We start from the raw sequence: 16,068 nt of genomic DNA on the forward strand, positions 1-16,068 counted from the left end.
TACAGAAGAAAGGAATACCACTACCTCAATTGTCAATAAGTATCGTTTAAACTTCTTCAAATAGTGAAAGTGAAGAAACATGGGATAAAAAGAAAATAAATATAAAATAAAAATTTATTACCTTATTATTACTTTGATATTCGAGATTTCCTTTTAATGTGTCAAAAATTTATAATCTTTAAATATTTCTTTAATTCTTTTTGAAAAATGATAACTTTGAAATTATATAATGAAATGAAATTTAATGATACCATAGAGATATCTCTTCTAAGGAACAAAAGAATCAAATTTTTTTAAAATAAATATTAATATATATATATTTTTGTTATTAATATGATTTATTACTAATAAAAATTTATACTTCAGATGTCTTTTAAAATAAAAGATTTATTTCCTGTCTTCAATTTTTTTTAAATGTTAATAAAATAAATAGATTTATCATTTACTATGTGATTAGAAGATATATCAATACATGAAACATTTTATCAATAATACATTTAATCATAATTTTGTTGATTTGGAACTAATTAATTTTATACAATTTTAATGTATAAAATAATATTTGTCAATTGTATACTAATATATTTGAAATAGAATTATATTTTTAATCTTAGAATAAATGGTAAATAATGAAAGTAATTTTAAGTTAAAAATTTAATTAAAGAAATGTTAAAGATATAATTAACTTTTGTTTAAAGTTTTCTCAAATACCGTTTAAATAAATAAAAAAAAACTTAGTATGATGTTCTAAAAAATATAACATTATTTATTTATTGAAAAGTATTCTTATAATTGTCTCAAGTTTCATATTCACCAACAAAAAAATATATATAGATAATAAATTTAAATAATTAATTATTTCATTTTAACACTTATTTAATTTTTATAACCAAAATTTTTGAATGTATAACATCTGGAAATATTATTTTATTGTATAATGATTAACTTCAAGAAAATCACCAATACATTTGTAGTCAATTAAAAAAAAATGAACAAACACAATCTATATTTATCAATAACTTATGCTTTTATTTTTATACAAAATTAACAAGTATATAGTTTTGTGTTAAAAAAAATTGCTTATTATAACTACCATATTATTAAGAATTTAAAAAAAGTTTGAAAACAAGAAAAAAAAAGTTTACTATATTAAAGTGTAAATCGTGTATTCATTTAACAAGTGTTAAAAAAAATTAAAATCATGATTTCAATTGAGCATGAATATTTCAATTAAAATATATTTACCAACTTCAATGATCAAGAATATATATCATACAAAAAATATTAAACAATTTTTATACTTTAAATTAATAGTCAAAATTTTCACCTATAATTTTTTTGAATTAATTGTAACAATATAAATGTAAATAAATCAAATATAAAAGAATTTTTTTTCTACACAAAGATTTTTAACACCTTTTTATATATATAAAATTATTATCTATCCATTTTTTTATACACATGATAAGGAAAAAATCATAAAATTTTCCAAATTAATATATATATATAATTATTTACTTCCAGTTGTTGTTTAAAATATTTAATAGAAAAAAAATTGATTTTTATTCAAATTATTTTATTTTAAAAAGAAAATTAAAAATTTTATTTATATAGATATGGTTAAAATAAAATTTATCAATTCCATGTTATATTATTTTTTTTATATAATTGTTTTTAACTATTTAGAAAATCATTCAAACAAATAAATTTACAACTCCAATATAAAAACATTGACAATAAATTTATTTTCCCTTTATTATTATAAATTCAATCATATATTTTTTTTTATTGTAATAATATTTATAATATAAATTAAAAAAAAAATAAATTTTACTATAGATTTATTTTTTTACTTAATAATATTTTGTAACTAGTAAGAATGTTTCTAATAAAAATTTATTTTAATAATAATATAAAGGTAAATAAGCAATAATATATTTATAATAAATATTGTATAAATACATTTAATTAAATTAAATAAACAAATAGTTTAATATTTATATATACTATAAAGATATAAATATATACAATTGTTTGGTTTCCTAAAATGATAATATTAATCATTAAATATTTTTAAAGTATATATTAAAATGTTAAATTGGTAAGTTTTAAAACTTTTTTAAAGTTAAAAAAAAGAGTATTTTTTTTGGTTTATTTATAATACAAATATTATTTAATATTCATATAGTTTTTTACTAGATAGTTTTTAACAATATATCTAAATATAAAAAAGTACTATTATAATTGTGAGTATTTATTTTATAAAATGCTTTATTGTAATTAAAGAAAAATCAATGTATTTAAAAATAAAATTGTATTGTAAGTTAATCTATCATTATCTGATAGTTAAATAAGTATCAATTTACCTCAATAATGATTATTATTCATTGTTTGAACCTTATAAATTTATTTGATATGTCTATCTTTATTGTTATTTTCTTCTTGAAAATTCAATTTTAAAATAGAAACAGGTGTGTTACTAATATTGTGATAATTTTAAAAGTTACTTGACGACATCAATGAAATTGAATGACTTTTTTTTTATAAAAAATTTAAATTTTCTGTAGAAAATTCTTTTGAAAATTACTTTAAGTAAGTTTCTTTTTTTGAGTAACCTGTATCAAAATATTAAAAGAAACTTATATTTCTTAATAAAAATTGTAAAAACTTTATTTATAATCTTAAGGTACCCTTTATTTGGATCACTAAAACTATAATTATGTATAGAAGTTTTCTAACTAACACTTTTAATTAATTTTTTAAAACTTTACTAAGAAAAAAATTTACCAAAAAAAATGATATTTGAATTGGAGTATTTTGTTAATTAAATTTAATGTAATTATTTCTTTTTAAACTTTGCAATAAACTATTATTAATATAACTATTACAAAAAATAATTCTTTTTCAATGAATAATATAATAAAATTATTAAAAAAAAAGATAAAAGTTTACTAAAATTATCTTCCACATGATAACAATTAAAAAAAAAAGAAAATTGTACAATGTTTATATGTAGAATTTTAAAAAAATTTATTAAAAAAAAAAATCTTTATACCAAATATTCAAAAGTTTTTTCCTAAAAAATTAGAAATGTGCCATTAGTTTAAATTACGTTAAATGTAAATAAATGAATAGTTAATTTATTGCTTAATCAGGTATATATATACTAAAATTCAATTGAAATAAATCTAGATTTTTTAAGAGTAAATATAGGACAATTATAAATAATGTTTCTAACATTAATATTTAACTCTTTTCCCCATTCTTCTAATTTTAAAAATATCATTCTACTGGCCTCTGCATCTAATGCTGCATATCGTATTTGAGACATACGTAAAGGCCTCCTATCCCATACTGAACATTGTTCAATTTTTTCAAGCTCTTTACCCAAAATTAATTTACATAATCTTGATAATCCAGTACATGTAATTACTCTATCAAATTTTTGTACATCTGTCAACACTTCCTTTTCTTTTTTTAATTTTTTTTCTTTTATGGAATTGTTATCTTCTGATGAACCTTCAATTTTTAAAGTATCATTATCATCCATTTCATCATTAACTATAGAAAGTTCCATTAAACTTGGTCGATTTTCATTGTCAGGTATGATATCTATATCTTCTTCAATTCCAACATCAGATTTATTTTCATCATTTTTTTTATTCTCACTACTATTATTATTTTTTTTTCTTGAATTTTTTTTATCATTAAATTCACTAAAAAATTCTTTCCAATTGGGTACAATAAAATCAATGTTACCAGTAATTTGTTCAACATTATTATCACTTTTAAAATTTTTACTATCAGCAACATTAAAACGTTTAATTAAATCTGTTAGGCATAATGTATGTGTAGGATTATATAATGCATCAACATTACAAAAAGTTTTTAAAAGTTCAATAATATCTCCTTTTGGTTTTATTCCTAATTTTATTAAATTTTTGGAAGAAAATAGACTTTCTAGAAACATACCAATTAATTCACGATCTCCATAACAAGCATCAATAATAAAACATGTGTTATTTAGTGATACTTGTATAAGTGATACACTTTGATTTATGGTAAATGGTGACCATTCACAATCAAATCCAACTATAGTAAAACCTGTTTTATTTGCTATTTTAATAGCATCAATAGCTTCTATAATTTCTTTGTCTGATAAACATATTTTTACAGTTATATTACTTGGTAATGTTAAGTAGTTTTGTTTTTCAGCATACAAACTATCATTAATTTTATCTTCGAATGGAAAATATTGAGGAAAAGGATCATTTTTAATATATAACTTTTTCCACCTAGAAAGTTCTTCAAAATCTTTTTCTTTTTCTAATAAATTTTCAAAAGTACTTTTAAGGGAAGGATGTTGAGAAATAATTATATAAGCAACATCATTAAGATAATAACTGTCTATTAATTTTTGATGATAACGCATCTTAACATGCCTTTTTAATTGAACTATAGCTGTAGTCATTGAAATAGGTTCTTTTGAATTGTTTTGCCTCTTTAGTCTTGTAAATAAATTTCTTACATTTTCCCTAAAAATATTAAAATATTCAGGTTTTACTTTTCGGCGAATAGTTTTCATATAAAATTCCTCAAATAAATCAAAATTTTCCATATAACATCTTAATTTCTTTAATACTTTAATTGTATCTTGAAAAAATGTTTCATCTTTTGAATCAACTATTTCTTCTAAACTTTTAGCATGTATAGGTCCTAAAAAAGCTAAATTTTCAAAAAGTTTTGGTGAATCAATAAAAGGGAAATTTCCCTTGTCAGTTAACATAAAATTTAATATTTGAAAATAGTATTTCCCTGAATTTATTAAATTGTATATTTCATTACAAAGAATTTCTCTTGATTTAAGTAATTCAAAATTGTTCATATGTAATTTAATCAGACTATTTTTATCATCATGTGCTTTTAAACAAATTATTTCTAGTATTGCAATGTGATCAGAAGTTTCAAGTGAAAAATTAATTTTTTTTTTCTTTGCTGTTGATTTTTTTTTTAATTTGGATGGATTTTCGTCATTTTCATCTTTTTCTAAATGATTGGTATTGTAAAATAGGTAAAAACTCTAAAATCAGTGATATTTAAAAAAAAAGAAATTAAAAAAATTACTCACGTGAATAACTACTTTTCTTAATACTTTTTGATTAGAAATATTTTTAGATCCATTAAAACGTGATCTATTGAAAGTATCTAATAAGTTACTATCATTACTCAAATTTTTAATATAATCAAAATAAAGATTAACATGTTTCAAAAACTGGTTTTTTGTATTAACATTTTTGTATAATTGAAAAGAAAACTCTTTGGCATAGTCGCAATGGCATTTATTAAAAAATTTTTGAGTATTAATACTTTGTAATAGCTTTGCATTTGATAAATTAATTTCTCCCTGACCTTCCATTAAAAATTTTTTTTAAATATGTTTTAGAGGAATATCAGTAATTAAATGAAGATTTATCAAAAATTTGAAAGTACGCAGAAAGCTTATACAATGAAACACCCTACCAATAAACTTGCCAAAATAATAACCTACTTAATTGACCTACTAGAATTTATTTTTTTTTAACAAATCTAGTAGATAAACTTTTTTCGTATAAACGATAAGAAAAATTTATAGAATATTATATCTTTCTTAATGTGTAATAATTGTAATAATATTGTTAATGTCAAATAGAAATACACTGTTCCAAATTTTTTGATTGTCTTTAACAATAAGTTGAAATAGTTTTTTAGTTACCTTCTTGAGAAGTAACCTTAACAATATATATTTGTAAAAGTATTTGATAATATAAATTTTTTAAGATAATACTATGTTATTTTTATGAATAAGCTAATGTAAACATATAGATATCAAAAAATTTTTAATTTACAAGATTTTGTAATTATACTACATAAGCCAAAGAGTATAGATTATAACAATAATAATAACGCTGAGAATATAGTTAGTTTTGTTATCCGTACAATTAATAATACTTCGTAAATGTTCATCCCGTATATCATAGTCATCTTGTGTTTTATCTAATTGTTTCTCCATTATTCTAATTCTAACTTTGTTACATTGATTTAGTATAAATTCTCTGTTATCTTCCGGAATCATATTTAAATATGTTGTAACATCCTCTTCTGGATAAAGAGCAATTGACTCAAAACAAAATTGTAAAAATTCTTTTGGTGAATTACTATTTCTTAAAAATGAAGCTAAGACCAATAATTTAGAACATGAAAGTTTCATTCTACATGCTTCATGATTATTTTTTAAAAAATGAATTAATGAATCTTCAAATTCTCTTATAAGAAATCTATTAGAGAAATACATTAGTATATGAAAATTGTCAACTAAAATATGAATGTATGATCATAAAAATTAATTAAAAAAAAAACTACCTGTTATATTTTTTTTCTTACTTCTATTGTCAACGGGGCAGATGTAATCCAAAAAAATATGTAACTCCCAACTATCAATAGAATCAAAAAAGACTGTTTTTGTTCTAGCTTCGATAAAACAATTGTTAAAAAATAATGTTTCAAAGTATGGAGATAACTCGGCTAAATAATAACCATTTACATAGAATACCTCACCATCAGCAAAAATACGATATTGTCTTTTAATTGATGGTTCAGAAAAAGTATTTACAAAGATATTTTTTTCAAAATATGACATTTATTTTGTATGAAAAATAAAAATAACACTTTTTTTATAAAATAAAAGAAATCCAAGTAAGATCACACCTATTTTACCTAGTAATGTAATCAAAAAATTTAAATAAAATATGTGGGAAACAATCCTACAATCATAAAAAAAAATAAAAAAAAAGTACCTTTTAATTATATAAATTTTTATCAATTTAAAGACGTAATTTTCCAAAATGTCGAGGAATCTGGAATCAGCAAAACTTTTTAAATATTATATTTTGAAATTTCAAATCTACTTTTTTTGGAAGAAAGGTTTACAAAAACAAATTTAAGTAGTGTTGAATTATATTAACTTCCATATTCTTTATATTAAAAAAGACAAATGTAATTTTAAATGGATCTTATTTCACTCACTTTAATATTTTTTGTTGTACTGTTATCCTTTGATTTTATATAATAAAATGATAAAAAGGAATCAACGTGTATAAAAAATGAATGTAAATTATATATACCATCTTAGATTAATTAAAAGTCTAAAGTTTTTTATTTAGAGTAACATTTTTCTTTGTCTTTGTCATTTAATGATGATATACTTTGTATCATTTATAAAATTATTTTTTTTTGATACAAAATAAATATTATCCGTTCCACTTTTTTTATATACTACCTGTTATTTTTATGATATTGTATTTTTTAATTTATTTTTTAAAAATATATAACTATTCTTTACAAACTTTTTTAAATGTTTTATATTTCCAAAATTTTTATTTATTATTTTTTCTCATATTCAGAAAGTATTTATAAAAGCTTTCAACCTTTGATTATTTTATTTTTAAAATATCTTCTTACCATAATTCATGTAAAATAAAAATAGAAAATTTATAGTTATTATCAAGATAAAATAAGTATGTAAAAATACATTAATTTCTTGTAAATTACATTGGTACAAATTATTTTGAGTCTCTAATGTAAACTTAAATAAGCAAAAAAAATTAAATTTGTAGTATTTTTAGAAGAAAATTGATATAAAAATACGTAGCTGGTATAATAAATGGTAAATAAATAAAAATTTTTAAAAACAATAGATTTGTAAACTAATAAATAGCATCTAAAACAATAAACAAAATAAATATTTCATTGAAAAAAAAATTAATTTAAAATACCATCAAGTCTTTTCAAAAATAATTAATTTCACCTATACAAAAGATTTCATCTAATTTATGAACCTTGTAATTTAAAATAAAAAAAATCAAAGAATATTAACGATAATCTTATATCCCAAAATAGGTTTCATTTTTTTATCTTATCCCGCAAAAAAATTTCAAAGTAGTTTTCTTACCACATATAAAACATAATCTTTTTTTTAATAATTTAAAATTGCTTTTAAATTTCCGGATATCTAGTATTTTATTTTTTTAAATAATCTATACAGGAATTTGATGTTTGATAAATATACACATCATGCTATTTTCTAATTTATTCTTACTTTTATTCTATGAAGTTTATTTTTTTTATATAAAATAAATGTTAGTCACAAAAAAATATAGACATTTTTGTTTATAAAATAATTTTTTATCTACGGATGTTGATAATTTTCTTTACATTTTAAAAATGATGTAAAAATTATTTAAAGTTTAGGAAAAATTTTAAAAAAAAATAATTAATTGTTACAAAGGAAAAAATATATGGATAAAATTATAAAGATTTTATTTTTAAAGTGAATTATATAGTATATGATAAACAATTCAAGTAGTGATAATTTTATTAAAATTTATTATTATTAATAAAGAATTTGAAAGAAAAAAAAACAACAAATTTTATGTTTGTTTAAGAATTGTTATAAAGAAATATTTTCATTTTATCACATATAATTTTTTCTTTTATTTTATAAAATATCTTAATAATTATATAAAGTAAAAAAAAAAATTAAACAACTCATTAGTAAAAACAAGATATATAATGTATTAAATTAACCAAATTACATTGAATTTACTTTTTTAACTATATAAATTTTTATTTATATAATTTTATTTATATCTATCATATTTACATTATTTTACAATCATCTTATTTTTGACTTAACTTATCTCTCTCTGTCATGAAAAATTTGTGTGAAACTTAACAAAATTATGGAATAACGTCTCTCTAAACAAATTATATTATAATTAGATACTTATAACATATTTTTTTTTTCAATATTCTTGTTACAAATATTTACTTTATTTTTGTTGGAGAATATATATATATATAATACATTTAAAAAATTGTATTTAAATTATCATAAGTTTGTTAAAGATTTTTTGTTTTTTTCTTTAATTTTTTCTATTAAAGATAAGTAACTTGTTTGACTACTTTAAATTTAAACAATTTCATTATGTCTAATCCTTTTGAGGATGATATAGATAATAATGAATCATTGGTTAATGATCAAAATTCAAGTAATGAAGGTTATTATGAAAATAAAAATTTACATATAATACAATCATCTCCAATGGATTCATTTGAACAAATTTTGTTAGAAAAACTTCAAAATTGTAATAATGTTGATAAGAGACAAGAACTAATAGAATTCTTGGAAAATAAATTAGAAAGTATAAAAAATCAAAATGAAGATAATGAAAAAATTTTTGTCCAAAAAGCTGTACTTATATTATATTTAGTAAATTTAAAAACAAAACAAATTTTAGATGCTGCCTGTGAAAATGATGATAAAGTAAAAATTTGTCTAAATAATCTTGAAAATTTTATCAATAATTCTGAGGTTGTAAATGTAATTAGAGAAAATAAAAATGCTGTTATGAAGATGATGGAAGATAATGCATGTTTGGAGGGTAAATTAATGTTAGCTAAAATGTTGAAAGGTATAGTATGAAAATGTTATTCTTATAAAATATTATTATAGATAGAGAGACTATAATTGATACATATATAAGAATGGAATTATTTTCAGAGGCTTTTTCATATTTACTTTCTCATTATGAATTTATGTACTTTAGAAAATATATGAATTATTTTATTGATAAAATTCCTGAAAAATTAGTAGAATCATTATGTAATGAACCTGTATTTAAAAATTTACCTTCAGCTGTTTATCAAAAAATTGTTTTTGAGTTAGCTGGTAAACCTAAAAGTAGAAAATATGCTTTTACTTATCTAGAATTTGAATCTAAAAAGATTACATGCTCTAAAGAGATTAATAATCTATGGATTGCATTAACAGCACAAGATGATCCTTCTTTGTTATATCCCTTTTTGAAAAAAAAATTAGAATCTTTTTCTGGAAAAATTGACATTAACTTTGCATTAAGTGTTGTTAATAATAACAAAAATCTATATAAATGTCAGGCATTATTAAATTGTGCACTAGGTCTTTGGGATAAGGCTGTAAGTATTTCTTTAGAAGCTAATGATTTTTCTTATGCAAAAGAATGTGTTATGAAAATGGTGGAAGCTGGAAATGATGATCCATTAGATGAATTAAAGAAAGAACAATTTTTGTTTGGTGAAACACAAAAATTAGAACTTGGTAAACCAACAAAAGCTGATCAAAATAGGGTTTGGAGAATTTTGACAAATTATGTCTTAGAACATGATGATTCTCAGACAGCTCTTAAGAAATGTTTATCATTTATTAAAGATTCTAATGGATGTTTAAAATTTGAAGAAATTTTAGCTTTATTTCCATCTATATCCTGTATTTCTGATATCAAAGAACCTTTAAGAGATTGCCTAGATTCATATCGTCGAAAACAAAAAAAAATTAGTTGTGCTATGGTAAAAGCAGAAGAAGCTAATAGTAACATTTCTAAATACTTGAATAAGTTAAAAAAATGCCCAATAATTGTAAGACCACAGGATAAATGTTTAAAATGTAAAGAAAAAGCAATGAGTAAACCTTTTTATGTTTTTAATTGCAAACACATTTTTCATGATAATTGCTTTGAAGAAATGGTATCACATGAATGGAAAAATAATGAAATAAGAGATAATTATGATACAAAAGATAATTTAAAATTTTCTTCAATTTCTCAACATTGTCCATTATGTGGGTTGGATGTTATTGAAGGAATAACGAAACCATTATTTTCCCCAGTGGATTATTTAGAAGAACTTCGTTCATGGTAAAATTACTGTAGTTATTTATATTATAAATTGATATATATTAATTATTAATATAATTAGCTTTCTATTCTATTATTTTGTTTTTAATATATATCAATTTGATTGTAATATTAAAAAAAATATACTATATTTTTTGTTTAATAATAAATAAGGGAACATTTATCATTAATATTAAAAAAAATAAATTTATTTTATAATTACATCGATCATAGGATTGTATTTTTTTATTTATTTTACTTTAAATGAAAATAATATTTTAATTATAATTTAAAAAATAGATTATTTTAAGTTAATTATGTAGGTTTTCTTAAAAAAAAACTTTATATAATATGGTGAAATTTAATGTTATTTCAGATGGGAAAAGTTTGCGTATTATATGGTAAAATCTTTATCACGCAATTTATTTTTATATTAATCTTTACCCTTCGGCATGAAATTCATGTTACATACAAAGCATGTACATATTTAATTAAAATATGTATAAATAAAAATTAAATTTTGCATGGAGTAATTATGTTATATTCATTTTTATCAAAACACCCATACTTTTATTTCTTTTTATAGTTATCATCACTTGTATGATAGTTCTTCCTATAATATTTTTCCAATTTTATCCTTTAATTATAGGCGGTTCTGACATCAAAAGAAAAAAAAAATGTTATTATCATTTTCTGAATAAGCATTTGTATTATAGTGATATATCATTTGATAAAAATATTAGACACATTTAATAAAGAAAATTAATCTTTTTAATAATTAAAAATAGTTTAAATTATAATTAATAAAAATAAAAAATTATATTTTTATACATTAATTATAAAAAGATCACAAAAATATTTTAAAGATTTTATTATTGATATTTTTTTTATTCCCCTTAAAATATATATATTTTAAAAGGTAGCTTTATAGATTTTATATTTCTGTCATCTGTTTTTATTTTATTACGATCGATTCATTTTAATTATCAGGAAATTGAAGCTACTAAAGACATTTTAAATACTAAAAGAATACTTATTTAAGACAATCGAAATAAAATTTTTGTCTTTTTTTTAATTAAAATATTTATATATATATATAAATACTTTAAAGATGATGATTAATTATCAATTAATGTCAATAATTTTTAAAATATAATATATTTATTATATTTTTTACTATTTAATGTACTTTTTTTTAGGAAAATAGATACAGTTGGACTAATAACCATTTTATACATGATAAACATTATATTTTTGAAATATCGAATGTCGTTTAGTTAAATTTTTTTTTTTTTTTTGAAATATATATATATATATATTTTAATTCTAATTTATTATTTATATATATATTGTTATAAATTTATATTGTTTTTTTTTAGCAATGTTATGTATGAGAGATTTACAAAAAGCTGTTGAAGATGTTATGATAAAACCGGAACAAAATCGTTTAGAAGATATAAGACAAAGAAGCACATTAACTGCACTTGATTTGTGTGAACCAACATCCTCAAATAATAATAAAAATATAATTATTAATAATGTTGTATGTGATAATAATCACAAAACATTAAATAACTTACATTCATGGGAAAAAGGAAATTTAGTAATGGGATTAACTGATTTACCATTGTCTATAGGAAACACTTATCTTCCATATAATTCTATTGATTTTAATATGCCATCTAACAATACTGAAATATATAAAAATAATGAAAGTATATTAAACCAACCACATTCAAATAATATCTCTTGTCATACTCAAATGTATAATTCATTTGAACAATTGTTATTACGTAGTTCTTCCTCTATACAGTCATCTAATACTACTCCTTATCATATAAAAATAACAAATCCTAATATAAATGAATTAAGTATAGATGGATTAATTGAAAGTCGTAAGAAACGTTCTAATTCAGTTTCTTCTTGCTGTCCAATAAAAAAGTAAATTTTTACTATTATTTATAATTATATAATTAATTTTTAGTTTTAAATTTAATATAAATACATTTAATGATATTTCTGAAAGTAATTCAAACCAATTATATGATTCATTAGAAATACCAAATACTTCAATTGATGGTTTTAATTTAACTACTAATGAATATAATGAAAATAACGAAGATATGGATATTGAATAAATCTTTAATTTTTTTTTATATTATAAATAACAATGGGTCATTAATCAGTACGGATTGGCAACAAAGATTACTGAAAATTTCTTCTTCTTCTTCTTTTTTTTATACTAATTTTTCATACAATAAGTTAAGAATATACTTTTTTTTAAATATTTTTTATTATTATTTTTTGTTATTAATATAATATGGAGTATATTAAAGATTAATTTTATAGTATATATACTATAAAAGTTTTGTTAAACATTTACCTTACCATCAAATCCAGTTATTATAGATAAATATTTATACAACACTGACACAAAAGATATTTATGAAACGGGTGTCAAAAACATTTTTTACTTTTATAAAACATTTACTATATAAATTTATTTTTGTTCAACTCTTTAATTGTATATCATTAAATTTTAATAAATTATATTTAGTACTATTAAATGAATTGATACATATGAATATATTGCTCTTCAAAATCTGGTTAATTGTTAAAAAATTGTTTAAAATTAAACAAAAAAAAAACCCAATAAACAATTATATTTATTATAGTAAGTTATGTATATATAAAAAAAAATTATTAATGTAATTATTATTATTTCCTATGGTAATATAAGAAATATTAACTTATTAATAAAAAGTGTAATTATCTTTCTTTAATATAACATTATTATTTAATTTTTTTTTAGATAACATATATAAAAAAAAGAAATATAATATTAGTACATAATAAATATGATTGATAATATTTTACTTTAAAATGAAAAATATAATATCAATGATATTATATATATATATATGATTATAAAGTATCATTTTTCTATATCTTGAAATCATTCTTTTATTCTTTACTAAAATTATCATTGATATCAAAAGTTATTCATTTTATATACATAAAATCTGGTAAAAAAAAATTAACAAATTATTACAAATTCTGGGAATTTTCAACGGTTAAAATATTTATATGTTGTAGATTGAAGAAAGATTTTAAATTGGCAAATGTTTAGAAGATAAAAAGAAAATCATTGATATACAAATATATCTACTGAAACCAAATAAAATGTTCTTCATAGTTTATAAGGTCTTCATTCTAGTAACCTGCAAATTTTTCTATATATAAAAAAAAAGACACCGCATCCAATGTTTTAAAAAAAGTAACTTTCTTTTAATTTAATATTAAGAACAATATTATTTACTATATATAAATATATCCCATTTTAATGATAAAAGAGACATTTTAATATATAAACCCATTTCAACAGATAGAACACCTACAACAGTTTGATCCTCTTTTAGCTTTTTTGAGACTATCATTAGAATTAGGTTCTGGAAGATTTTCTCTCGTCACTAGATGCATTACTGTTGTTTTACCTAAAGGCAATGAAAGCGCTGATAATGTTACTGTACCATGTAAAAAACGACCATGATAAATTAACTTGAGTAAAGAAGATGATGTTACTTTTTCGTCATCCCATTCTAAATATTAAAAAAAAAAAATTATTATTATTATTAAAATATTTCAATTAATAACTATACCTGGAGGCCAATTATTAAATACATAATCACATACATCAGCTGCTGATGTTGAAGGTGGGAATTGTATTTCACGTACTCTACCAGAAACAAGTATAAGTTTTAAATTAATCTAAAAAGTAAATATAAATATATAAAATAATTATTATTCAAGATAAGTAATTACCTTATCATGATCTACTTGCGTTTCAACCTGTGCCATTTTCACTACCAATATACATATAAATAACTAGCTAACACTATCTGCTAATTTTAATAACTATAATATATATACGTTTAATATTATTATATTAAAAATAACTCAAACAACATTGTAATATATAAGTAAATAATGAGCAAAATAATAAATATATATTTTTTTTTTTTCTACAAAGATTGAATAAACATTTAACTATTCAATTTATCTTATAAAATAACAATAATAAATAACTTTAAATCATCATATATATACATACATATGTATATTAAAATTAATATTATTACTGTTATCATCAATACAATTTTAAAGATTTTTATATATTTAAAAACAGAATTTTAAATTTTTTTTTTTTTTTTGAAATTTTATCTCCTTAATAATACATAAACTATTTTTGATGAAGAGAAAGTCGACGCATATATATATATATATAATATAATATATATATATATCGCCAACAATAATAATATAAAATATACAACGAATAGTGATATATACAAGGAAAGTAAAGAGTTGTGTCGTCAAAACAGACATCTATATGTTGTCAGTTGCGAACATCGATTAAAATTTTATATGTGGAAAGCTGAAGGAGTGACACAGTGCATATATATATATATATATAAATATATATATATATAAATATATATATATATAAATATATATATATATAAATATATATATATATAAATATATATATATATAAATATATATATATATAAATACATAAGATAAACAACAACTAAGGAGTAAAATAAAATTTTAGATATATCCTAAAAATGGTACTTTATTTTATCATTAAAGTTAAAAATAAAAATTTTTACTAATAAAATATAGTACATTTATAAATATATAGATATATATAACTTTTAATATATTAATTTAATAATAAAATCTAGAAATAGTAAGTTATTTATCATAATAACTTCTACGTTGATGAATACACTAACTATTGAAATAAATTAAAAGTAGGTTAAGATTTATCTTTTCAATAGCTTTTAAATAAATTGGACATTTTTTTTTAACTCTTATGGATTGATACTATTTCAACAATAAGTGCAATCATGTGTTCTTAAATTATAATATATTTATGAAAAAAAGTTTTTAGGAAAAATATATTATCATATGATTAAAAACAAAATTAAATTGAGTTTTAATGATTATTATGTAGTTAATTTAAATATATATATGTTATAATAAAATCAAACAGAAGGGGAGTAATTATTATTAATAATCTAGTATCATATTATAATATAATCAAAAATAATAGATTTAAATTTATTGTTTTAGTGTTTTTAAAATAAAAAAATACAATCCTTTTTTTATTGATATAAAAAAAAAGATAGATATATACAGTTTAACATTTATAAGTAACATGGAAAACAACATATTATGTTTAGTGTATTGAAAACAAAATATTGTAGCAGTCAGTAACTTTAAATTGTGACAGATATTGAATACAAAAACAACA

The 16,068-nt window shown here is 19.3% G+C and overlaps 4 protein-coding genes across 4 annotated transcripts; 1 reads left to right on the forward strand and 3 right to left on the reverse strand.

Moving 5' to 3' along the window:
- Positions 1-3,166: 3,166 nt before the first annotated feature.
- Positions 3,167-5,416, reverse strand: SRAE_2000313300 (3'-5' exonuclease domain and Ribonuclease H-like domain-containing protein; the record flags this gene model as incomplete). Its single annotated transcript, XM_024654290.1, has 4 exons — positions 3,167-3,924; positions 3,973-4,140; positions 4,186-5,080; positions 5,129-5,416. 4 exons carry the CDS (start codon positions 5,414-5,416, stop codon positions 3,167-3,169), a joined length of 2,109 nt encoding a protein of 702 aa, XP_024507676.1.
- A 486-nt stretch (positions 5,417-5,902) lies between these two features.
- Positions 5,903-6,676, reverse strand: SRAE_2000313400 (BTB/POZ-like domain and BTB/POZ fold domain and BTB/POZ domain-containing protein; the record flags this gene model as incomplete). Its single annotated transcript, XM_024654291.1, has 2 exons — positions 5,903-6,351; positions 6,400-6,676. The coding sequence occupies 2 exons, from the start codon at positions 6,674-6,676 to the stop codon at positions 5,903-5,905; spliced, it is 726 nt and encodes a 241-aa protein (XP_024507677.1).
- A 2,346-nt stretch (positions 6,677-9,022) lies between these two features.
- On the forward strand, positions 9,023-12,886 carry SRAE_2000313500 (Vacuolar protein sorting-associated protein 18 homolog; the record flags this gene model as incomplete). The annotated part of the gene is made up of 6 exons (XM_024654292.1): positions 9,023-9,509; positions 9,551-9,766; positions 9,806-10,769; positions 11,948-12,024; positions 12,128-12,689; positions 12,733-12,886. The coding sequence occupies 6 exons, from the start codon at positions 9,023-9,025 to the stop codon at positions 12,884-12,886; spliced, it is 2,460 nt and encodes an 819-aa protein (XP_024507678.1).
- Positions 12,887-13,961: 1,075 nt separating this feature from the next.
- SRAE_2000313600 (Ubiquitin-like protein 3) lies at positions 13,962-14,606 on the reverse strand (the record flags this gene model as incomplete). Its single annotated transcript, XM_024654293.1, has 4 exons — positions 13,962-13,969; positions 14,147-14,347; positions 14,408-14,516; positions 14,571-14,606. 4 exons carry the CDS (start codon positions 14,604-14,606, stop codon positions 13,962-13,964), a joined length of 354 nt encoding a protein of 117 aa, XP_024507679.1.
- Between the last annotated feature and the right edge of the window lie 1,462 nt (positions 14,607-16,068).

This window comes from Strongyloides ratti (assembly GCF_001040885.1).
Source record: "Strongyloides ratti genome assembly S_ratti_ED321, chromosome : 2".
Taxonomy (NCBI): Eukaryota; Metazoa; Nematoda; class Chromadorea; order Rhabditida; family Strongyloididae; genus Strongyloides; species Strongyloides ratti.